The sequence below is a fragment of the Chrysochloris asiatica genome, unplaced genomic scaffold, assembly GCF_000296735.1.
Source record: "Chrysochloris asiatica unplaced genomic scaffold, ChrAsi1.0 scaffold00031, whole genome shotgun sequence".
Classification (NCBI taxonomy): Eukaryota; Metazoa; Chordata; class Mammalia; order Afrosoricida; family Chrysochloridae; genus Chrysochloris; species Chrysochloris asiatica.
Genome location: NW_006408549.1, coordinates 13,557,907 through 13,583,176, shown reverse-complemented (window position 1 = coordinate 13,583,176; position 25,270 = coordinate 13,557,907). Strand labels below are relative to the sequence as shown.

Below are 25,270 nucleotides of genomic sequence, written 5' to 3'. Positions count from 1 at the left end.
AACCTGCGATATGCAGATGATACAATCTTGCTTGCTGAAAGTGAAGAGGACTTAAAACATTTACTGATGAAGATCAAGGAGCACAGCCTTCGGTACAGATTGCATCTCAATGTAAAGAAAACAAAATTCCTCACCACTGGACCAATAAACAGCATTCTTACCAATGGAGAAATGATTGAAGTTTTCAAGGACTTCATTCTTCTTGGATCAACTATCAACACTCATGGAAGTAGCAGTCAAAAAATCAAACGGCGTATTGCATTAGGCAAATCTGCTGCACCAGCAAAGATGTCCGCTTGAGGACTAAGGTGCACCTGACCCAAGCCATGGTATTTTCAATAAACTCATATGCATTAGAAAGCTGGACAGTGAATAAGGAAGACCGTAGAAGAATTGAGTTATGGTGTTGGAGGAGAATATTGAAAGTGCCATGGGCTGCCAGAAGAACCAATAGATCTGTTTTGGAAGAGGTGCACTCCAGAGTGTTCCTTGGAGGCCAAGATGGCCATACTTCATCTCTCATACTTCGGACATACTGTCAGGAGGGACTGGTCGCTGGAGAAAGATATCATGTTTGGTAAGGTGGAGGGTCAGAGAAAAAGAGGAAGACCACCAGCGAGATTTACTAGCAAAGCGGCAGGCAGCATCAATGGGCTCAAGCATGGCAACAATAGTGAGGTTGGGCCATGATCGGGCAGTGTTTCGTTCTGCTGTGCATAAGGTCGCTATGAGTCGGTGCCGACTCAACGGCACCTAACAACAACAAAGCAGTTGTTATTTATTGGATGCCTTTCCTGAATACATTGCCCACCCCAGGAAGTTCTTCTCTATCCTTACACCTTGGTTTATTTCCTTTGCTTTCTGAAATTACTTCTATATGTATCTCTTACTGGAGTGTAAGCTCTCCAACATCTGTAACAGTATAATAGCACTTAAATATTTAAAAGGATGACTGAGTGAGTGAAACACTGCTTGTTTAATGTTTCCAAAGATCATGTGTAGAAGTATGAAATGTGGGCAATCAAGAGTAGAATAAAAGAATCATGGAAATATAGGCCTGAAGAAAAATGAAAATGGATTAAAACAAGAGATTGATACATTCAATGGGCTATTTTTTCCCCTTTTTGATGACGTAATCTCAGTGAAGCAGATTTTGATCCAAGACCCATTTTGAGAACATTCTCTTAACTGGAACATAAAACAACACAAAATCAAGTTTCTGATCTTCAGCAAGTCTCTGCCATGGTCAGTACGACAGCAAGTATGCACCTCTACTTGGCCTTTAGACGCTGCTCTCAGAAATGCTGCATCTCTTCCTGTTCATTGTGGCATAGTGACTTCCAGGATCCTTGGCAAACAGTGAGCATTTAATATAACTTTACAGTGAAGTCTGTGGTATGGGTCTGTGAGTCTATTATCATTTCTTTCAGCAAAACCATTGCCAAATCTGCAAGGTGATATAAAATTTTAAAAAGGCTAGCTACTAAAGTTTTTTCAAGATCTCTAGTACAGCAGAAGTTTAGACTAGTATAGAATATAGTCTTAAATAACCTAAATGTATCCCACTTTCAACTCACAGGCATGAGCTCTAATTTGAGATTTCTCCATGTTACAACTTAAGAGGATCATTTAAAACATACCTTATTACAAGTGACTAGAGGCACATACCCTCCTGCCCCTTACACTATCACCCTAAGGCATCATTCTAACTAGAAACCGATGTCACCTTTCAGTCATATAATGTTGTTGTTAAGTGCCGTCGAGTCGATTCTGACCCATAGTGACCCTGTGTAAGGTTTCCAATGAGCAGCTGGTGAGCTTGAACCACTGACGTTGCAGTTCAAATGACTTTGCAGTCTGACGCATTATCCCACAGCACCATACCAGGATGGCCTATGAAATAAACAATAACACCCAGCAAGAATGTACTCCTTACAACAACCAGCTATGGTAGTTAATGTGCCGTGGAGTTGGTTCCGACTCACAGCGACCCTGTACAGGGTTTCTGAGACTGTAAATCTTTACTGGAGCAAAAAACCTCATCTGCCTCCTGTGGAACAGCTGTTAGTTTCGAACTGCTGACCTTGTGGTTTGCAGCCCAATTCGTAACCACTACGCTATGAGAGCGCCTTAGGAGACCAAAAAACCAACATTTGCTCAAAATCAAAGGTGAGAAGGCAGGAAGGGGCAGGGAAACCAAAAGGAATGGGAACAGGAAACCCAGGAAGGGAGAGTACTGATATAGCGCTGGGAATGCAAGGAAGGTCAAGGAACAATTTGTTTATGAATTGCTAATTGGAAAAGTAATTTTTATGTAACTTTCTGCAAAAGCATAATAAAATGTTCAGAAAATAATATCCATTATTTTGATGAAAAATTGCAAATGATTATGGATGATGGTAATACAATATGATTAATTTTATATACAAAAAAATATTGCATTGGCAAATGCAGTATTGCATATCTTTTTACAGAAATAAAAAATACATACACCCCTATTGACTGAAGGATTTAAGCAGCATAAGAGCATATTTTGTTTTTCAAATTAGGAGTTGATTTATTTTATTACTATCTTATTTTTTATTTCTAGTCATTAAAAATATTTCCTCAATCTATGTCAAATTCGTACATTTTCAAAAAGTGGAACAAAGGTGAAAAAAAAATGGCAATGCCTTCTAAAACTTAAATGTATTTCAGAATCAGGAATACTAACATCTTTACCTAAGTTAAGTTTTTTCAAGAAAATTTTCCAATTAAAAGAGATGTACATTAAAATAGTGCATTTGATGGAAATTAACAACATTTCAATTCTTCAAAAAAGAAAAACTTGAATACAACCATATATAAACAACTGTCACTCACATTACCAATGATCTTCATGACACTAAGTTCAATACAGTTGTTTAGTCTTTATCTTATTTGCTCTTTTTTGTAGTTTCTTATGTATAGTTTTTATGTTCCCTATTTTTTAAAGAACTCCTGGCATGGAGCTGTAGGATCAGCACTGGACAACAAGGTTGGTTTGAACCACAAAGTCGGTGGTTCAAACTCACAAGTAACTCCTCAGAAGCCCTATACAGGGTCACTATGAGTTGCAACTGACTCAACAGCAGTTTAACAACAACAATAATACTTCATTAGATGTGGGAAAGTCTCAATGCTTTGTTCTAGGTCCTCTCCTCTTACTTTATCCTTCCTTCCTAGGTGATCTCATATGGAACTTCCCAAACTTTCTCACACTGTGGTACACAGAGAAAATGATATTAGTATGGTTACTCAGCACTGGCTTAAGGGCTTCAGTTGCCCCAAGGATATAATCGATATTTTGCTGCTTTTGTTTCTGTATAAATATGTATATTAGCATATGTGTATTCCATTCTTGGCACAGCCTATGGCACAGTGGTAGGGAATTGCAAAGGTCTGAATCCACACTCATGTATTTGGCTACCAGCTGTATGTAAAAAATGTATGTAAAAAATTCTGATCACAACACTTATAAAGGGAGTCCCCAGGTCACACAAATAGTTAAGCACTCAATACTAACCAAACGGTTGGCAACTCAAACCAACCCAGAAGTGCCTCAGAAGTAAAGTCTGGTGATATGCTTCCAAAAGGTCACAACCTTGAAAACCCAAAGGAGTAATTCTACTCTGCAATACGTAGAGTTCCCATAAGTCAGACTTGACCCAATGCAACTAATAATAACACATGTAGATCAATTTGTCTATCTTACATCTCTTCTTTGATGTCTGAAAAGCATCTTAAATTTATCATGTCTAAATCTTAGCTAATGATCTGTGTTGACAAAAATGTGGTCATCTTCTGCTGCTCTGTTTCATTGTAGGCAATCACACCATTTGTTATTGTTGTTATGTGCCATGGAGTTGGTTCCGACTCATAGTCGGCTCATAGCGACCCTGTATAGTGTTTCCATGTTTCCAGGGCTCTAAATCTTTACGGGAGTAGAAAGCCTCCTCTTGCTCCCATGGAACAGCTGGTAGTTTTGAACTGCTGACCTTGTGGTTCGCAGCCCGGTTTGTAACCACTACGCTACCAGAGCTCCTTTTAGTTGTGGCATATTCTTTTACCTTCCTTTCACGTTCACACTCTGTTCAATTTACCTCCTTAACATCATCTCACTCGTCTTCATCTCTACTGCCACCTGAGTCCAAGCTACCTTCATAGCTTCACCAGATTTACCTAAATTGTTAAATTGGGTGGCTTTGACTTAGAGTCTCTTATGTAGTTGCTATAAAAAGTTGATTAGAGTGGAGTGATCTAAAGGTACAACTGGGCTGGGCATTTAGGATGACTTTTTCACTCACTTGTCTGAGCATCTGTCTCTCAGTGCAGTCTCTCCATATGGCTCATTTAAGGTCCCCCAAAGCATGGCAGTCTCAGATATTCAACTTCTTACATGGCAAATTACCTTTCAAGAGACCAAGTCAGAAGCTGCAAGACTTCTGACCAAGCCTAGAAAGTCATTCACTATTTATTCTACCTAATTCTATTGGTCAAAAGAGGCACAGGTTCAGTGCAGATTCAAGGGGAGAGAACTACCTAAGAACTCAAATATCTGAAGGCACTGTTAGTGGAGAGGGGTTAATCTCTGGAGATTATTAACCATACCTACTCTTCAATCCCATTTTCTAGCACTCTCCCACTTTCTGTTTCCACTTTAGCCACACATTGGCCTTCTTTCGGTTCTTGTACTTGTCATACACTGTTTTTTTCCTTAGAACATTCTTTCAATTCCAAACTTTGCCAAGTTAATGCCTGTTCAACTTTCAGACCTCATTCAAGCCTTATTGCTCCAAGAAAATCATCCCAGACTTCCTGATTCGCACTTAATCTTCCCACTACCTACTCGCATGTCATGGGATACATTTCCAGCCCTTCCTCAGACTCTTCACATTTGCATTTGTTTGTGTGATTATTTGATTTGTATCTCCAGTTCATCTACTAGACTGAAAGAAGAGTTGTGTCTGTAAGATCCTGCAACATAGCATGGCTGAATAAATGAAAAGAAGAATGAAAAAAAATTAAACTATCTGCCTCCATATAACAAATGACTTTTTTCCTTTTATGAATCATAGTGGAGTACATAGTCTCAAAACACATTCCTGTATTTAATACATAGACAACTAAAGGACCCAAGTATAAACATTTTTCGTAGAAGAAAAATCTTATCATTTTAAAGGTCATATTCTTTTGCTAGATTCTATCTATAAAACTGCCAAAGGTATAAGTCAATCAACTAAGCATATCCAAATTATGTAAGTGTTATGGTATTTTTTTCCAATCTCCTTTGGAATGAGTCTAAAACTGTACTTGATTTCTGTTTCCATGCCTTAGCAGAAGCTAACAAGGATGCAAATGAAGCATGGTTAACTAGAGGAAAGGCAAATTCCTACTCGGTGTAGGAGTCCACAAGCGACAATGGAGACCACTAGAAATATTACACTCAAAAACCCAGGTGGACTATTACACATACCACACATGTGACTCCATGTAATATAGCCAGATACCAAACTGGTTTTGGGATCAGTGGTGGGTTAGGGTTTCAATCAGAGAATTCTTGCCCTCCATGAGCAAGAATTGGGTTCTATTCCTAGCCCATTCGCTGCAAATGCAATTACCACTTCTCTGTCACTGGAGACTTTGAATGTTACTGTGATGTTGAGCAGGTTTCAAAAGAGCTTCTCACTAAGACTAGGAAGAAAGGCCTGGTGATATACTTTTGAAAAATCAGCCCATGAAAATTCTATGGATCACAATGTCATGACCCTGTTGTGCCTGTTGTCACCAGGAGTCACAGGCTGAAACAGGTCCTAACAACATCTCTTGTTAACATTACTGCTTCTCTATATATAATTAATAACTTCACTAAAACGAAACACTACGCTAACGTTCTCCCTGAAATGGAATGCTTCATTTTGGGATGGGAACTCACATTTCTGTTCTTAGATGGTGACTATTGTAAAGGGTTGGATTGGAGCAAATATTTCCTAGTTCATCTAGAGTAGTGCCAGGCACATCCTGAGGTCCAATAAATTACTACATGAATAACCTATACTTTTTTCTAAAGTTAGATCTTGGATACTAACTAAGCCTATTTTGATCTGAACAATATGAGACAATATAAAAACAAATTTTATAAAGATGCTTCCATGGCATCCATTAAGAAAAAAAACAAACAAACATTGTTATAGAAAAGAAAACGTTGTTGTTAAGTGCTGTTGAGTTGATTCCAACTCATAGCGACCTGGTATAGGATTTCCAAGGAGTGGCTGGTGGATTTGAACTGCCAACCTTGTGATTAGCAGTCTAGTGGTTATTCTAGTCTACCAAAAATGCAAAACATTTGTCTAGAATTTATATTTCTTATTTACACTTCTTACTTCATAGGTATTATACCATATTATGAAGTCTTGCTGCGGAACTGTAGGATAAGCACTGGACAGAAAGGATGTATTTCAAAGTTGGCAGTTCAAATTTAAAAGCTGCTCCTTGGAAACATTATATAGGGTCACTATTAGTCAAAAGGAGTCCTAGTGTGGCGCTGTGGGTTAATGCGCCAGACTGCAAAGCCATTTGAACTACAAGGTCAGTGGTTCAAGTTCACCAGTAGCTCCTTGGAAACCCTACAAAGGGTCGCTATGGGTCGGAACTGACTCGACGGCACTTAACAACAAACAACATTAGTCAGAAAGGAGCTCTGGTAGCGTTGTGGTTACGAAACGGGCTACGAGCCTCAAGGTCAGCAGTTCGAAACTACCAGCTGTTCTATGTGAGAAAGATGAGGCTTTCTGCTCACGTAAAGATTTACAGCCTCGGAAACCCTGTTCAGGGTCGCTATGGGTCGGAACCGACTCGACGGCACTTAACAACAAAATTAGTCAGAACCAATTTGACGACACTTACCAACAACAATGTGTCATATTCTACCATATGATAGTATCCATCCACCTACAAGGAAGACCAGTAAATACCACTATTATTCAAAGTTTATCACCAACCACTAAAGCCAGTGATGATGAAATTGAAGAATCTGAGCAACTTCTTCAGTCTGAAATTGACTGAACATGCAATTAAGATGTATTGATAATTATTGGTGATTGGAACGCAACGGTTGGAAACAAAGAGGAAGGATCCATAGTTGGAAAATATGGCGTTGGTAGTAGAAATGAAGCTGAAGATCGCTGGATAGAATTTTGCAAGACCAATGCTTATTTTTTGCAAATTCATTTTAAACTTTACACAAGGACCTCAACACAGAAATCAAATTCACAACATCTGTGAGAAGAAATAGTAGAAAAGCTCCATATCATTTGCCAAAACAAAGCTAGGGGCAGACTGTGAAAGAGACCATCATTTGCTCACATACAAGTTCAGACTGAACCTGAAGAAAATGAAAACAAGTTTACTAGAGCAAAAATTTGATCTTGAACATACCCCACCTGAATTAAGAGATCATCTCAAGAACAGATTTGATGCATTAGAAACCAATGACTCAAGACCAGAAGAGTGTGGGATGACATTAAGAACATCATACAGGAAGAGAGCAAAAGGTCATTAAGAAGACAAGAAAGAAGAAAAGAACAAAATGGATGTCAGAAGCGACTCTGAAACTTGCTCTCCAGCATAAAGATGCTAAAGCAAATGGAAAAAATGAGGTAAAAGAGCTGAACAAAAAATTTCAAAGGGCAGCTCAAGCAGATAAAGTCAAGTATTATAAGGAAATGTGCAAAGACAGTGTTAGAAAGCCAAAATGAAAGAACACACTCAGCATTTCTCAAGCTAAGAGTAACTGAATAAAAAAGCCACAACTTGAAATATTGATAGATTCTATGGGCAAAATATTGAATGATTTAGAAAACATCAAAAGAAGATGTAAGGAATACACAGAGTCATTGTACCAATAAGAAATGGATAATGTTCAACTACTTCAAGGGATAGCATATGATCAAGAGCTAATGGTACTGAATAAAGAAGTTCAAGAAGCACTGAAGGCTTTAGCAAAGAGCAAGGCCCCAGGAATTGATGGAATGCAAGTTGAAATCTTTCAGCAAATTGATGCAACACAGTAGATATTCACTCATCTATGCCAAGAAATGTGGAAGTCAGTTATCTGGCCAACTGATTGGAAGAGATACATATTTGTGCCAATTCCTAAAACAGGTGACCCAATGGAATATGAAAAATCATTAGACAATATCATTAATATCACACGCAAGTAAAATTTTCTAAAGATAATTCAAAATTGGCTCAAATAGTACATTGACTGTACACTGAGAGACTTGCCAGAGGTTCAAGCAAGATACAGAAGAGGACATAGAATGAGGGATATCGTTGCTGACATCAGATGGATCTGGGCTGATAGCAGAGGATGCCAGAAAGATGTCTGCCTGTGTTTTGTTGACTATGCAAAGGCTTTCAACTGTGTGGATCGTGACAAGCTATGGACAATAGTGTGGCTAATGACTATTCCAAAACATATGAAGAACCTGTATGTACATAGACCAAGAGGCAGTCATTAAACAAAACAAGGGGACATTTAATGGTTTAAAATCAAGAAAAGTCTGTGCCAAGATCATATTCTTTCACCATACTTATTCAGTCTGTATGCTGAACAAATAATCCAGGAAAGTGGATTATATGAAGAAGAATGTGGCATCAGGAATGGAGGAAGACTCACTAACAACCTGTAATATACAGATGATACAATCTTCCTTGCTGAAAAAGAAGACATAGCATGCTCACTGATGAAGACCAAAGACCACAGCCTTCAGTATGGGTTGCACCTCAATGTAAAGTAAACACAAATTCTCACCACTGAACAAAAAACATCATGTTAAATGGAGATGAGATTGAAACTGTCCAAGGCTTCATTTTGCTTGGATTCACTATCAACACTCATGAAAGCAGCAGTCAAGAAAACAAACAAAGTATAGAATTAAGCAAATCTGCTGCATAAGATCTCTTGAAAGTGTTCAAGAGAAAAGATGTTAGTTTGAGGACTAAGGAGTGCCTAACATTTCCAGTACCCTCATATGCGTGTGAAAGTTGTACAATGAATAAGGAAGACTGTAGAATTGATGTATTTGAGGTATCATGTTGGAAAAGAATATTAAAAGTACCATGATCTGCCAGAATAAACAAATCTGTTTGGATGAACTACAGTTTAGAAGCCAGAAACTTCATCTCTCATACTTCAGACAGACTATCAGGAATGACCAGCCCCTGGAGAAGGACATCAAGCTTGGTAAAATGGAGGGTCAACAAAAAATAGGAAGACCCCAAGGAGATGTATTGGCACAATGGCAGCAGCAGTGGGCTCAAGCTTAACAATGATTGTGAGGATGGTACAGGACCAAGCAGTGTTTAGTTCAGTTGTGCATAGCGTTGCTAAGTGTCAAAACCGACTCAATGGTACCTAACAACAACAACATACCACATGAAATGATTCTTCCTGATAATCTAATCTCACTACTTAGGAAAAATCTCTTCTTTCTGAAGACAGAAAGAATTTTCAGATAAATCATTCAATTTCTATGGTTTCTAAAAGTTTTCTAAAATGAAAACTTCTCTTTCACCATGGCTGAACTTGAAGTTGTGTAGTCTGGAGAATATTACCAGTTTCAAGAAATACAAGGTAAATAATGAAATCAGATCAACGAGTTTGACTATGTTTTGAAAATTTTAACCATTAGTTAACTAAAAATACAACAACAACAAAATCAAAGAAAAAGTGTGAGTTACAGGACAGTTTGTATATAAACTCTGCAAAATATTTTGTTTTAAAAGGGTGGCATTCATTGTGAAAGATCTAACATTATTTTACCAATACAAGTTAAATAACCAGTAAAATATTAATGTCAAGTTTTCAATTAAAGAAACTTCTTCAATTTGGAGTCTTCTAACACAAACTTGGAGTCCTGGTATGGCACTGTGAGTTAATGCACTGGACTGCAAAGTAGTTTGAACTGCAAGGTCGGAAGTACAAGCTCACCAATCGCTCCTTGGAAATCCTCTGCAGGGTCGCTATGGGTCAGAACTGACTTGACAGCTCATAACAACAACAACACAAATTTAACAGTAGCCAAGCAACATGACTTGTGGGTTTTCAGAGGGTGAATCTCAGTTCCCTTCTGCACCTTCTTTCATACCCTCCCATCACCCTTCATAGCTAAACAGTTTTTTTCCCTTTTGTTCTGGTTCTTTTTAAGTTTGGTTTAAGATCTAGATTTCTGCTCTTCAAGCTGTTGTTTATGATCTGTCATCAGGTCGGGTCCTATGTACTACAGAACAAAACACTGCCAGGTCCTGCTCCCTGCTCACAATTGTTGGTATGTTTGAGACCATTGTTACAGCCACTATATCAATCCATTTTGCAGTCTTCTCTTCTTCACTGACCCTCTAGTTTACTAAGCCTGATGTCCCTCTCCAGGGACTGATCTCTCCTGATAACATGTCCAAGTGCTCCTCAATTCTAATGAACATTCTGGCTATGCATCTTCCAAAGCAGATTTGCTCATTCTACTGGCAGTCCATATTCTTTGCCAACATCGTAATTCAAATTCATCAGTTCTTCTTCTGTATTCCTTAATTGCTGTCCAGTTTTTGCATGCATATAAGGTGATTGAAAATAGTCCTCAAAGTGATATCTTTGCTTTGTAACATTTTGCAGTAGATTTGTACAATGTAAAATCACAATGTCCTATGATCTCTTGACTGCAGTTCCATTATTGTAATTCTGCAATAGTTTTTGAGTTGGCTTCCACAAAATTTTACTTGTGTCTGATATTAATGGTAGTGTTTGATAATGTCCACTCTTTGTTGGATCACCTTTCTTTGGAATGAGTACAAATATGGGTCTTTTCCAGTTGGTTGACCAGGTAGCTGGCTTCTAAATTTCTTGGCATAAACAATGAGTGTGTCTATCTTTGTATGCATTTAATGAGATATCTCAACTGGTATTCTGTCAATTCCCAAAGTCTTATTTTCTTTTTAGTGTTATATTGTGAATTATGTGATAGTTTACATGGGAGATCATTAGTTTTACATTCATTCTATTGTATATCGTTTCCTTGCCATGGTTACAATCCACTCCATGCATTATCAACCAACTACAGGGTATACCCTGCAAGCCTGCCCGCCACCCCTGGTCTTTAGCACACAGCCCCTCTCCCTCTCTGGAGCTCAAGTCTCCAGCTGCTCCATCTCTCCACGTCATCGTCTTTGCCTCCATCTCAGGCATCACTGCTTCTATGGGTAGGGTCCCACTCTCCGCTCTTGTCCATTGATTGTTCTAGGGACCGCCGCTCCTAGACTGCAAAGTTAATCACTCCCCTCCTTGCTATAAAACACCTACCTTTACGTTTCCAACCCTCACAATCAGTCCTGATAGCAATTATTCACTATTGTATCACAAGAGACCCATCCGCATTTCATTACATCAGTCCCGCCTAGACAGATTGGATACTACTCACTGGAGAGTCTACCTTCCTCCAGGCCCTCTGGATCTAGGTTCCCTCTTGAAAGCTTGTAAGCCAGTCACTTCTTGCCTTTGTAGCCAGTGTCCAAGTTGCCCATCCCTGTCTACTCTGTAAAGTCTTAATTTTTTTTGCCAATGCCTTCAGCACAGCTTGGACTTCTTACTTCAGTACAATTGGTTCTTGAGCATATGCTACCTGAAATGGTTGAACTTAGACCACTTCTTTTTGGCTTTGTATATTTCTTACATCTTCTTTTCAAGTTATAATGTGTTAAATGGACATTTTAAGTACTAAACAAGTTCAACCTGCTCTACAGCAGCTCCAATTCCAGACTGGGACACAGAAAACTCTTTCACAAGAAATATGACCTGCACATATTTTCAAAAGCATTAACTTTTTGTCTCCTTGGAGTTTTAAACTTTTCTCATATCTAGTTAAAAAGGAAAGAGATGGACCTAAGGTTGCATTCACCAAGTGGCATATCTTGCCCTCCATTTTCTATAATTCCTGAACCTTCCTTATTTCTATTATAGGAATCAACTAAAAGGCTTGGAACAAGGGTAGATCTTTGAATATATTGGATAGTTTGTTAAATAGATTGCCCTTTCTCCAGACTCCACTGTCATTTTTTTTAATGTGATTTTGCAAAGAAACAAATAAAAAGATATGCTGTGTGATTTTGGATTACTTTTTAGAAGTTCTTTTCAACCTCACCCAGATATGCATTAAAAATATCCCATCTTCCTCTCTTTCAGAAGTTAGGTTCTTCCCCTTCATTCATAACTATTCCTTACAAATATTCCTTCATTCACATATTCCTTACAAATAAGAATAATATGAAAGGGTAGGAATTTCAGACATATAAAAATGTTGATTGAATTCATTGTGGTAAAGTATTTCCTAATTCAACAGAGCAGTGGTGGGTGAATGTTAGGAGATGCATATCTTTCAAGCTGAAGCTTTCAAGGACAGATACCAAGGTGATCAATATTCCCAATTTCTCAGCAACCTAAAAGGATTTGTGAACGGTAGTGAAAGATTTGCACCACCTCCCAGTTGTACTTACCGGCTGATCTAAAAAGAGGAGAAAAGCCCAGCTCAGGCAATGCATGTCACAGCCTTTGCTTGTGGTCAAGAAGTGACCACATACACACACACACACACACACACACACAGAGAGAGAGAGAGAGAGAGACAGAGAGACAGAGAGACAGAGAGAGAGAGAAAAGCCCCGCAGTGAAGCTATCAAGCAAGACAGCTCTTCTTCCTAAGGCACAGTAAGTATGCCCTCTCCTCCAGCTCATGAGAGTCTCGCCTCCGCTTCTGATCTTGAGCATCCCTGGTCTTTAAGATTCTAGGGTTTTCTTTGCAAAGTAGAAAGGTCTAAGCTGGCCTTACCTCTGGGGCTGCCTTCTTGTAAGTACGGTGGGGCCGTGGGTGTGACATTTCCAGAGTGAGATGCTGACAGCAGGGGCGAGCGTTCGTCCACACCATCAGCAGCCATGACTGCAGCAGCAGCAGCAGCAGCGAGGCTGGAAGGGAGGCTGAGCCGGGGTTGCGGCTTCAGTGGAGGTGACCACGGCTAGCGCTGCCGCTGCTGTCTCTGCTGCTGCTACTGCCGCCTCCGGAAGGGCCCAGGATGTGTCGCCAGAAGGGAGGCTGGGGGAGGGGAAGATGCGGGAACGGGAGGCAGGGAAGGGGGAAGCTCTGAGAAGGCTGACTGGGGGAAGGGGAGAGAAGAAAGAAAGACTGGGAGAGGAGGAGGGGGAAAGGGGAGGAGCTGGAGCCCAGCCCGACTTAAGACTTTAATACTGACAGGGGTGGGGTGAGGGGTGAGGAGAGTGGAATAAGTGAGGAGGGGGCAATACAACTCGTCTTCTCTTTCTATTTTGCATTTTCTTAATTAAGAAAAAGGAGGGGAAAGGGCAACCTGAAAGGGGGCCAGAGAAAAACGTCCTGTGACTTGATTACAGTAAAACTAGAGCGAACGCAGATACCAACTTCAGCCCTTCAGGGGAGGAAGAGGGGCTCTTTGCTGTCAAACTTAGCAGCAAATTATATGAAGAATTTTTGTTCTTAGGATTGTCCCTTCATTCTTGAGGATTTCTACGTGTTATGAAATCCTTTTTCACATCTCTTGTCTAAGAGGAAGTATATAAATTTTTGATTGTTGGCGTGCCCTGCTTTTTCTAAATATATATATTTTAAATACCTGTTTGGCATGCTAATAAAACCATGCATAGTGTATTGGCTTTTCTAAGTCTTGTTTTACAAAATAGGCGGCGGCTATCATACCTATACAACAATAGGACAATTGGAAACAATTTTCTTGAGGTAACAACATTTTAAAAATATACTTTGATATGTAAATGAAAGTAAAGAAAATATAAGTACATTTCTTGCTTCCAGTATATATTTGTCTTTTCCTTTTATAACTGGTTTGCACTGGGTGATGCAGTGGGTTAAGGGTTGGGCTGCAAACTGAAAAGTCTGTGGTTCAAACCCACCAGATACTGTAGAAAGATGAGGCACCCTACTTCCCTAAAGATTTACAGCCTGTTCTGTAGGGTTGCTATGGGTCAGAATGGACTCACCAGTGATGGGGCTGCCATATGAGGGGACTTCAAAAAGTTTGTGGAAAAAATTCATTATCTTTTCATTCAATTTTCCACGAAGCCCCCTTGTGTTATCCCTAGGGAGTGATTTACATGAATACAAAACAAATCAAAGTTTTGAACACACTCAGCTCAGATAACAATCCTATGGCATTATTGTTGTTAAGTGCCATCGAGTCGCTTCCAACTCATGGTGTCCCTGTATAGGGTTTCTGAAGAGCAGCTGGTGAGTTTGAACTACAGACTTTGTTTGTGGTTTGCAGTCCAGTGCTGATCCACAATGCTACACCAGAAGTCCAACAATCCTATAGAAAAATGATTTTCTTGTAAAGATTCTTTGAGTCATTCAACAAATATTTATTGCACTTACTTAGTCTACAGAGATAAATAAGTTCCATAGAAAAGTACCCTCCCCCAGAAGGTCACAAAGTAGAGTGAAACTAAAGATGAAGCTGGTAGTCCTAGGTGTGGCTTTATAGAGGCATAAGGAAAGCAGACTTCAGACATATGAAATTACTTTTCACATTACATTAAGAAGGAACGTGGTTTTGGTCTCTAAAGCCACACTCCACAAGTTTAGTCTTTCTTCCAGAAAATCCACTTAGGTACCAACTAGAAATCCTACAGGGAAATCAAAGAATGATATTTTCTATTTTGTGGTTGCTTTTGTGGGTCAGTAGAATCAGGGTAAAATACAATACAAGGTTTCTCCATAAAATACATTCCAAGGACAGTTACAGATCTTCAGGAAAGGAAGGCATCAAGATGTAGCCTACAGGAATAGTTGAAGTTTTGTGTCAACTTGACTGGGTCAGGATTCTCAGTAGTTTACCAGTTAAGATATAGTTATCCCCATGATGAGCTCTGCTACAGCAGCCAATCAATTGAAAGGAAATGTTCTAGGGGTGTGGACTACTACTAATATATTAGACACTCAAGCAAAGCTTGGAGTCCTGGTGTGGTGCTGTAGAATAGACGCTAGACAACAAGGTTAGCAGTTCAAACTCACTGGCTGCTTCTCGAAACTCTATATGGGGTCACTGTGAGATGGAACCAGCTCGATGGCGCTTAACAAAAACAACAAAAAGCAAAGCTTGCTTGCTTTTTGCTGGGTCTGGATCCTGATTCTGACTTGTCATCTGACCTCTGGTTCTTTGGACTCCAGCCAGTGGCCTGCTGTATTGCCTGCCAATCCTGGGAGTTATCAGTAGCCTGCCATCTTACCTGCTGACCTTGGATTCATTTCTCTGCAGTCTGAAACCTGCTGTCTGACCTGCAGATCTTGAGTTCATGAGTTCTTGCAGCTGATGAACTCAGGACACTGAAGGGTGTGACACCTGACCTACGGACTTGGAATTTGTCTGCCTCAACAACTGTGTGAGCCATTTCCTTGATAGAAAATTCTCCGTATACACACACACACACACACATATAGATATGAGCTTCACTGGTTTTGTTTCTCTTGAGAACTGAAACTAATGCATCCTCCCTGCTAAAATGCCTGTGCTTTACAAAATAAACAGTCTTGATCTTACAACTGGGGACAAATGAATTAAAGAAAACTTTTTAAAATAATTCACAAAAGTTCTATTACTATAGTCCTGTCACATCAGTTGAGGAGCTCTGGTTGTGCAGTGGTTGTGTGCTTGTCTGTTAACCAGAAGTCATTAGTCGAAACCCAGTGCTCACTGCACTGAAAGATGTGGTACGGCAGTCTGCTTCCATAAAGAGTTACAAACTTGGAAACCCTCTGAGAACAGTTCTTCTCTGTCCTATAGGGTCACTTTGAGTCAGAACTGACCTGATGACAATGAATTATCAATGACATCATTTATCACACTCTGTAGTAATTGTTTATTTCTTTTCTATGACCCTTCACCTGAAAGTGATTTCATTAGGTCAAAATCCATGTCTATCTCATTCTCTATGCAGTGCCTGGCACATATTGTTAAGCGCTGTCCAGTCGGTTCTGACTCATAGCCACCCTGTATAATGTTTCTAAGGAGCAGCTGGTGAGCTTGAACCCACCTTGTGGTTCAAACTCACCTTGCAGTCCAGTGCATTAACCCACAGCACCACACCAGGACTCCTTGGCACAGACTTGCTGTTGTTGTGAAGTGCTGCTGAGTCGGTTCTGACCCATAGCAATCCTGTATAAGATTTCCAATGAGCAGCTGGTAGGATTGAACCACCAACCTTGTAGTTCAAACGGCTTTGCAGTCTGGTGTGCATTAACCCACATCGCCACACCAGAACTCCCTGGCACATAGTAGGCACTCAATATTTGCCAAAGAAAGAAATAAGGGAATGAATATATTCTCCACATTCCCAAAATCTTACTAAATGAAATATTTAGCAAAAGAATGTTAAGAATTCTAAACTTTTTGATAATGACAGTTTTGCCATCTGACTGACCAGTGTTTTTATTGTTCTATTATATCACTTCAAATAGGATTTCTATGTTATCTGTATCATGTTCCATAGAAAAGTGCTTTGCTTTTTTTTTTTTTTCTTCTTTCATTATATGCTTTCTCTGAGGAGTGCTGTGGCTGTGTACAAAAAAAAATATTGGACTGAGACCCACAAGGTTGGCAGTTCGAGCCCACTAACAGCTCCGTGGGAGACAGATGAGGCTTTCTGCTCCCGCAAAGATTTACAGCCTAGGAAACCTTATACAGGGTTGCTATGAGTCAGAACAAGCTCGATGGCACTTAACAACAGAACTCATTTGAGTGTGACACAATTAATGACAATTACTCTTTTTTTTTAAATGTTTTATTGTGAATTATGTGATAGTTTACATGGGAGAATATTAGCTTTACATTCATCCTATTGTATATCGTATATCATTACATTGCCATAGTTACAATCCCCTCCATGCATCATCAACCAACCAAAGGGTATACCCTGCCCAACTGCCCCCTGGTTGTCAACACACAGCCCCTCTCCCTCTAGGGTCTAGAGTTCCAAGACTCTCCATCTCTCCAAGTCATCATCTCTGCCTCCGCTGTCTGGCATAACTGTTTCTATGGTTAAGGTCACGAACTCCGCTCTCCTCCTTTGATGGCCCCAGGGACCTCCGCTCCTGGACTGCAAAGTCAGTCACTCCCCTCCTTTTGCTACAAAACATCTACCTTTACATTTCCAACCCTCACAGTCAGTCCTGATAGTAATTATTCACTATTGTACCACATGAATGCTATCCCCATCTCCTTTTAACAGTCCCGCCCAGATAGATTGCATACTAGTCAGTGGAGATTTTACCTTTCTCCACTCCCTATGGATCTAGGCTCCTTCTTGAAAACTTGTAAGCCAGTCACTTCTTGCCTTTGTAGACCCCCAATTTTGGGGAGCCGATGTCCAAGTTGCCCATCCCTGTCTACCCTGTGTATTGATGGGGTGGGAATGATCCTCGCTGTAAAGATTTGTTCCGTCTTTTGAGCTACTGCATACATAGATGTAGATCAAGTTCAGCAAATTGTATCAAATTACTCTTTTTTTCCTCTTCTTTCTTCTTCTAGTTGAGCTCTGATCATCCTGCCATTGAAGCCAGGTCAAGTGGGTATTATCTGCAAGCATGGGTGTTCTTGTGTGTGTGCCCTCTCTTCTTATCAGCTGGATGCTTCACTCTCTACTCTAGTCCTCTGTGGCTATGTCACTGACTTTGGGTCCAGGAGTCCCCAGGTTTTGCCATACTGTTGGCTAACCAGGTCTCCACCCGGGTTCACAGGAGTCTATTGAATGTGGTAAGACTTAGCTCGCAGCTTCCTTGCTGTTTTTCCTTCACTTCCACTTATCAGTGACCAACATGGTCACCAGTCAGAGTACATTCTGCCTGTGTATTCCCATTGAGTCTTGGTCTTGGAAGGAAGTTTGCCTTGAGGGGACCTGACCACTTGCCTTGATATCTCCTGGGTGAGCAGCTTGCTTGTTCTTGTAGTAGTCAGTCGGGCTGTCATTATTGTTTTCTATTTTTCCTGCTGGTCTTTCTTTCAAGAAGTATCTTCTGTTCTTATAGCCACTCCAGGCTGGTCTGCTTGTCCTTTCAAGTGGAAATTTCCCACATCAGAAGATTTTGGATGGGGTTCAGGATTCCACATATGGTCTTATGTAATGCAGAGGCTCCATAGGAAGCCTTCATCATTGGGCACATTGTAACCCTATTTTAGATATTCCAACCAGTTATAGGCAAAAGATGGACTTACAAGCTTTCAATGGTGATATTTCTGGCTTTTCCTTTCTCTCCCCTTCAAGTGTCTATTTTATAATGGCATGCAAGGGAAACCAAGATTCAAAAGACAGCCAAGCATCTTAACATTATTTCCCCTGTTTTGCTCATTCCAACCATGCCTCAATCCCTGTATCCCTGATCCCTGTTGTTCCAAGTTTGTGCATACATCATTATTTACCTCTGTCCCACTTAGCCCATGCAAACCTGCCTAATTGTTCTCCTATCAACCTTGTTCTTCCATTCCCCTCCCCCTTCTTATGTATTGCCCCTCTCCCCAGCATCCAAACTAGCCTGTGTCTATTTCCTACCCTGTGCTCCACCTTCCCCTTCCTCCCCTTACCCCACTCCCCTCATCTTGGTAACCAGATAAGAATCCCCACCCCCTTTTAGTATAGGTTTTTTTTTCTTAGTCTTTTACAATAGTGGTCCTATGCAGTATTTCTCCTTTTGTGACTGACTAATTTCACTCACCATAAGTGTAGTGGTTATGAATCGGGCTGCGAATCGCAATGTCAGCAGTTTGAAAACTACCAGTTGCTCCGCAGGAGAAAGAGGAGGATTTCTGCTCCCGTAAAGATTTACAGCCTCGGAAACCCTGTTCAGGTCACTATGGGTCGGAACCGACTCGACAGCACTTAACAACAACAATGTCCTCAAGGTTCATCTATGTATTGTGGTAGCTTACAACTTCCGCATTGTTCTTCAAGGTAGCATAATATTCCATTGTGTGTATGTACCACAGTTTGTTTATCCATTCTTCAGTTGATAGGCACTTAGGCTGTCTCCATATTTTTGCTACTGTAAATAGTGCTGCTATGAACATTGGTGTGCATATATCTATTCATGTTATGGCTCATATTTCTTGCGGGTAAATACCAAGTAGAAGAATTGCTGGATCATAAGGTATTTCTATTTCCAACCTTCTGAGGAAGCGCCATATTGCTTTCCAGAGTGGTTGGACCATTTTGCAGTCCCACCAGCAATGAAGGAGCATCCCAGTCTCTCCACATCTGCGCCAGTATTTATTGTCCTCTGCTTTTTTGATCTTTGCTGTTATTCCTGGTATGAGATGATATCTCATTGTTGTTTTGATTTGCATCTCTCTAATGGCTAGTGATCATGAACATTTCTTCATATGTTTGTTGGCTGCCTGGATTTCCTCCTTGGTGAAGGGTCTGTTCATGTCCTGTGCCCATTTTTTAATTGGGTTATTTGTCTTTTTCTTGTAGCGGTGTTGTAGTTTCCTATATATTTTAGAAATAAGTCCTTTGTCTGATGTGTCATTGCAAAAGATTTTTTCCCATTCTGTGGGTTCCCTTTTAACTCTTCTGGTGAAATCTTTTGATGCACATAAGTTTTTAATTTTTAGTATGTCCCAACCATCTATTTTGTCTACTTTTGTTTTGTAGTTTTCAAAATGTTTGGTAGTCTGTGAATTCCCTGATTTAGAGCCCTCACATTTGTCACTATTTTTTCATTGATGGGCTTTGTAATTCTGGGATTCACATTTAGGTTTTTAATCCATACTGAGTTGGTTTTTGTATAAGGCATGAGGTAAATGTCTTGTTTCAATCTTTTGCATATCGCTTTCCAATTCTGCCAGCACCATCTGTTGAAGAGACTATCCCCTCCCCATGTGATATATTTAGGCACTTTGTAGAAAATCAGTTGTATGTATGTGGATGGGTTAATTTCTGGATTCTCAATTCTGTTCTGTTGATCAATGTATCTTTCATTATACCAGTACCAGGCTGTTTTTATCACTGTAGTCATGTAGTAAATTTTGAAGTCGGGTAGTGAGAGATTTCCAACCTTATTCTTCTTCTTAAGCAGTGCTCTGCTTATCCTGGGTCTCTTTCCTTTCCATATAAAGTTTGTAATTGTTTTTTTCCATCTCTTTGAAGAAGGTCATTGGAATCTGGATTGGGATTGCATTATATATGTAAATTGCTGTAGGCAGTATTGACATGTTCACAATGTTAATTCTTCCTATCCAGGAGCATGGTACATTCTTCCATTTTTGTAGGTGTCTTTTGGTTTCTTGTAATAGCGTTTTGTAGTTTTCTTTGTATAGATCCTTTGTTTCTCTGGTAACATTTATTCCAGATATTTCATCCTTTGGGTGGCTATTTTAAATGGTATTGCTTTCCTAATGTCCTTTTCAGTGCTGTCATTATTGCTATAGAGGAATCCAACTGATTTTTGTATGTTGATCTTATACTCTGCCACTTTGCTGAATCTTCCAATGAGGTCTAGTAGCATTTTTACTGAGGCTTTGGGGTTTTCTATGTATAGGATCTTATTGTCTGCAAATAGAGAGCGTTTTACTTCCTCTTTACCAATTTGGATGCCTTTAATTTCCCTGTCTTGCCGTATAGCTCTTGCTAAGACTTCCAGCACAAGATTGAATGACAATTACACTTCTTGCAATATTTTTAAAGTAGTAGGTATTCTGAGATTCTGTTTGCTATAATGTTGACTTTCACTAAAAGCCAAAAAGTTTTATTAGGTGAGTATCATATCATTCTAGATTAATGAGAATACTGTATTTTATGATTACTTAATAAATGTTAGGAGTCCTGCTGATGTGGTGCTGCAGGATAATGTGCTGGACTGCAAAGTCAGTCTGAACCACAAGGTCGGAGGTTCAGACCCAACAGCCACTCCTCAGAAAACCTATACAGGGTCACTGAGTCAGAATGGACTAGATAGCACTTAACCGACCTTATGATTCAAACCAACCTTGCAGTCCAGTGCTTTATCCCATAGCACCACACCAGGACTATTGTATGTTGGAATGTTGGTGGTGTTGGTGGTGCTATATAACAGATTGTTGTTGTTATTGCTAAGTGCCATGGAGTCCGTTCCAACTTATAGTGACCTTATATAGGGTTTTTGAGGAGCAGCTGGTGAGCTTGAACCGCTGACCTTGCATTAACCCACAGAGCCACACAAGAACTCCAAAAAAATGATATTAAGTGAGAAATGTGCAGAATTAAACTAGTGTTCCAGTTATCTATGGCTAAGTCCAAATCACACTAAAACCTTGAAGCTTTGTGCGTGTGTTAAGTGCTGTTGAGTCGGATCTGACTCATAGCGACCCTGTATAGGGTTTCTGAAGAGCGGCTGGTAGCTTTGGAATACCAGCCTTGTGGTTAGCAGTCCAGTGCTGATCCTACAGCGCCACACCAGGATTCCAGGGGCTTAGAATACATGATGTCTTATTTCTTATGATCCTGTAGGTTGATTATATAGTTATAATGTCAATCTCATATAGACTTGCTCATGTGGCTGCATTTAACTGGCAGATGGGCTGCGGGCAGGGTTCAGTTGTGACAGCTGGGTTGGCTGAGTGCCTCTCTCCATATAAGTTTTTCATTACAGACTTCTTCATATGTCTGTTAATTTCAAAGCAATTTCTATGAGGGTGATGGTGGAAATCATAGGACCTCTTAAATGTAGGCTCTGGTTGTCAAACAAATACACTTCCACCATGTTCTATTGGCTAAAGGAAGTTTTTTCATCAGCAGAATCACATTGCCAAAGGGCAGGGAGCCCATGAAATCAGGATTCACGGAAGGCCATTATGAAATTTGAAATTTACCAGAGATTTCTTCCTGGCTACGATGATTTATATCTACCATAAAAGCAAACTATACTTACTCATACCCAAGACCCCAAATTTCATCTAATCACCAAAATCCAGGATCTTATTTAAATAATTAAGCCCAGATGCAGATAAGGTTCCATGGATTTGATTCTGTAGGTATACCATCTGTTGATTCACAGACCTATGAACTAAAAAGACAACTTATAAGTCTGCCTTATTGCCCTCCCCGCAACATTTAACAATGAAACTTAGACAGGAGAGCAGCAAAAAAATTTCCTGTTATATAAGGCAGAGACTAAGAGAAGTGAGGAGAGGAAGGTAATTGGACTAGAAGGTACACAGCATATATTGTACCATAGAATTCTAAAATCCAGCTTAGTACATAATACCAGTTGCCTTGAACCCAGAGGCAGGGATTTCCCTTCATAAGAGCACAGTTCAGTTCTGCTCCTTTTTCTATTCAGTTTCTCCAACTATTGCTCTTCACTGAGCTCTCCTTTCTTTTCCTTAAACAGTGGTTACTGTTTGTAACAGAATTAATTACTTTCTCAGCCTGCCTCCTGCCCAAATAATGTTGGGAGCCCAGAAGACTCTTCTCATTTGGAACAGTCTTTACTCCTTTTAATCCAAGTTGATTCCATTTTTTTTTAAAAACTTTGTAGGTTTTCTGTGTATCTGATTGGAATTTATTTCAAGTCCTAAAAACTACAGTTGTAATTCTTTTTGAGACATGTATTTTTATATGTTGAGTTTTATTTGAGGCTCTTCAGATTCTTAAGACATCTTATTTGTCTATCTAAAGGCGTCTCCTAGTCATAGCATTGAATTTTTCAAAGTTTCCTTAAAATGCCTGTAGGCATTTCTTATATTGAGACTCTTTCCCTGGGTGGAAAAATTGTCCTGGGCACTCATTTTTGTTAGTTGAAGTTGAGTTGCTTTTAACTGTGCAGAGTAGTAGTACTGATCCATAGGATTTTGACGAAGATGACCTTTCAGAAGCAGATTGTCAAGGCTTCTTCTTAGGACCTCTGGATGGGTTCAAACCACCAATCTTTCACCTAGTAGTCTAGTGCTTGACTGTGTGTACTGCAAGTGACTAATATTGTTTTTGTTACATGTCATCGAGTCAATCTTGACTCACAGCAACTACGTATAGAGTTCCCGAGGAGCTACTGGTGGTTTAAACTTCCAATGTTGTGATTAGCAGTCCAGTGCTTATTGTACAGCGCCACACCAGCACTCCAGGGACTCATATTGTTGTTGTTGTTGTTAGGTACCACTGAGTCAGCACCTACTCACAGAAACCCTATCACAGCAGAACAAAACACTGCCCAGTCCCACATAAACCTCTCATCTGTTGCTAAGCATGAGCCCATTGCTGCCACCACTGTGCTAATCAATCTAGTTGGGGGGTTTCTCTCTTTTTTTTTTGTTTGACCCTCCACTTTACCAAACATGATATCCCTCACCACAACTGGTCCCTGATAACAGGCGCAAAGTACGAGAGACGAAGTCTGACCATCCTGGCTTCCAAGGAACATTCTGGCTGTATTTCTTCCAACACAGATCTGTTTGTTCTTTTAGTGGTACATGATCCTTTTAATATTCTTCTCCAACACCATAACTCAAATGAACCAATTCTTCTACAGTATCCCTTACTCACTGAGGTTATTGAAAATACCATGGCTTGGATCAGGCACACCTTAGTCCTCAAACTGACATTTTTGCTCTTCAGCATTTTCAAAAGGTCTTGTGCAGCAGATTTGCCTGATGCAATACATTGTTTGATTTCTTGACTGCTGCTTCCCTGAATGTTGATGGTGGATCCGAGCAAAATGAAGTCTTTGACAACTTCAATCTTCTCTCCATTTATATGGATGTTGTTTATTGGTCCAGTGGTGAAGATTTTTATTTTCCTTACACTGAGATGCAATCCATACCAAAGACTGATATTTGATCTTCATCAGTCTTTTGTATGGATGTTTCCTCTTGGCTTTCAGCAAGCAAGGTTGCATAATCTGCATATCGCATGTTGTTAATAAGTCTTTCTCCAATCCTGATGACATATTCTTTTTCATATAATCCAGTTTCTCAGATTATTTACTCAGCATATGGATGGAAAAAGTGTGGTGAAAGAATACAACCTTAGCGCACACCATTCCTATTTTTAAACCGTTCAGTGTTCCCTTGTTCTGTTTGAACAACTACCTCTGGTCTATGTACAAGTTCTTCATGAACACAAGTCAGCCAAGATCCATCTAACATCAGCAACGATATCCCTCATTCCATGTTCTCTTCTGAATCCAGCTTGAACCTCTGGCAATTCTTTGCCAATGTATGGTTGTAGCCATTTTTGTATTTTCTTCAGAAACATTTTACTTACATGCGATATTAATGATATTGTCCGATGATTTCTGTATTCTGTTGGGTCACCTCTTTTTGGAATGGGCACAAATATGGATCTCCTCCAACCAGTTAGCTAGGTAGTTGTATTCCAGATTTCTTGGCATAGATGAGTACCTCCAGTGCTGCATGGGTTTGTTGAAAGATTTTAATTTGTATTCCATCAATTCCTGGTGGCTTGTTCTTTGCCAATGCCTTCAATGTACCTTCAATGCAATGGACTTCTTCCTTCAGTATCATTGGTTCTTGGTGACTTTGGAAAGAAAAGTTATATTAAGTAAATTCAAGGCACCACAGCTACTCTATGCACAACAGAACAAAACACTGCTCAGTCCTGCACCATCCTCACAATCATTGCTACTCCTAAACCCAGCACTGCTACTGCTGTGCCAATCCATCTCCTGGGAGATCTTCCTGTTTTTCGCAGACCCTCCACTTACTAAGCTTGATATCCTTCTCTAGGTACTGGTGCCTCATGAAAATATGTCTGAAATATGATAGACGAAGTCTCGTCTGCTAAGGAGCACTCTGGCTGCACTTCTTCCAACACAGATTTGTTTGTTCTTCTGGCAGTCCATGGTACTTTCAATATTCTTTTCCAACACCATATCTCAAACACATCAATTCTTATATGGCCTTTCTTATTCATTGTCCAAGTTTCACATGCATCTGAGGCTACCGAAAAACCATGCCTTGGGTCAGGCACACCTTAGTCCTCAAACTGACATCTTTGCTCTTGAAAACTATAAAGAGGTCTTTTGCAGCAGATTTGTCTAGTGTTAACATGTCGCTTGATTTCTTGACTGCTACTTCTATGAGTGTTGATAGTGGATTTAAGTAAATTGAAGTCTTTGACAACTTTAATATTTTCTCCATTAATCATGATACAATGTATTCGTTAGGTGGTAAGGAT

At 39.9% G+C, this 25,270-nt stretch overlaps 1 protein-coding gene across 1 annotated transcript in view; it reads right to left on the bottom strand.

The window, feature by feature from the left end:
* The window catches only part of TMEM55A (transmembrane protein 55A), an 86,027-nt gene extending 72,886 nt beyond the window's left edge, over positions 1–13,141 (bottom strand). Inside the window, exon 1 of the mRNA XM_006859225.1 lies at positions 12,897–13,141. Within this exon, the coding sequence (XP_006859287.1) occupies positions 12,897–13,002 (106 nt within the window). The 5' untranslated portion in view covers positions 13,003–13,141. The remainder of the gene's footprint in view (positions 1–12,896) is intronic.
* Positions 13,142–25,270: the final 12,129 nt, after the last annotated feature.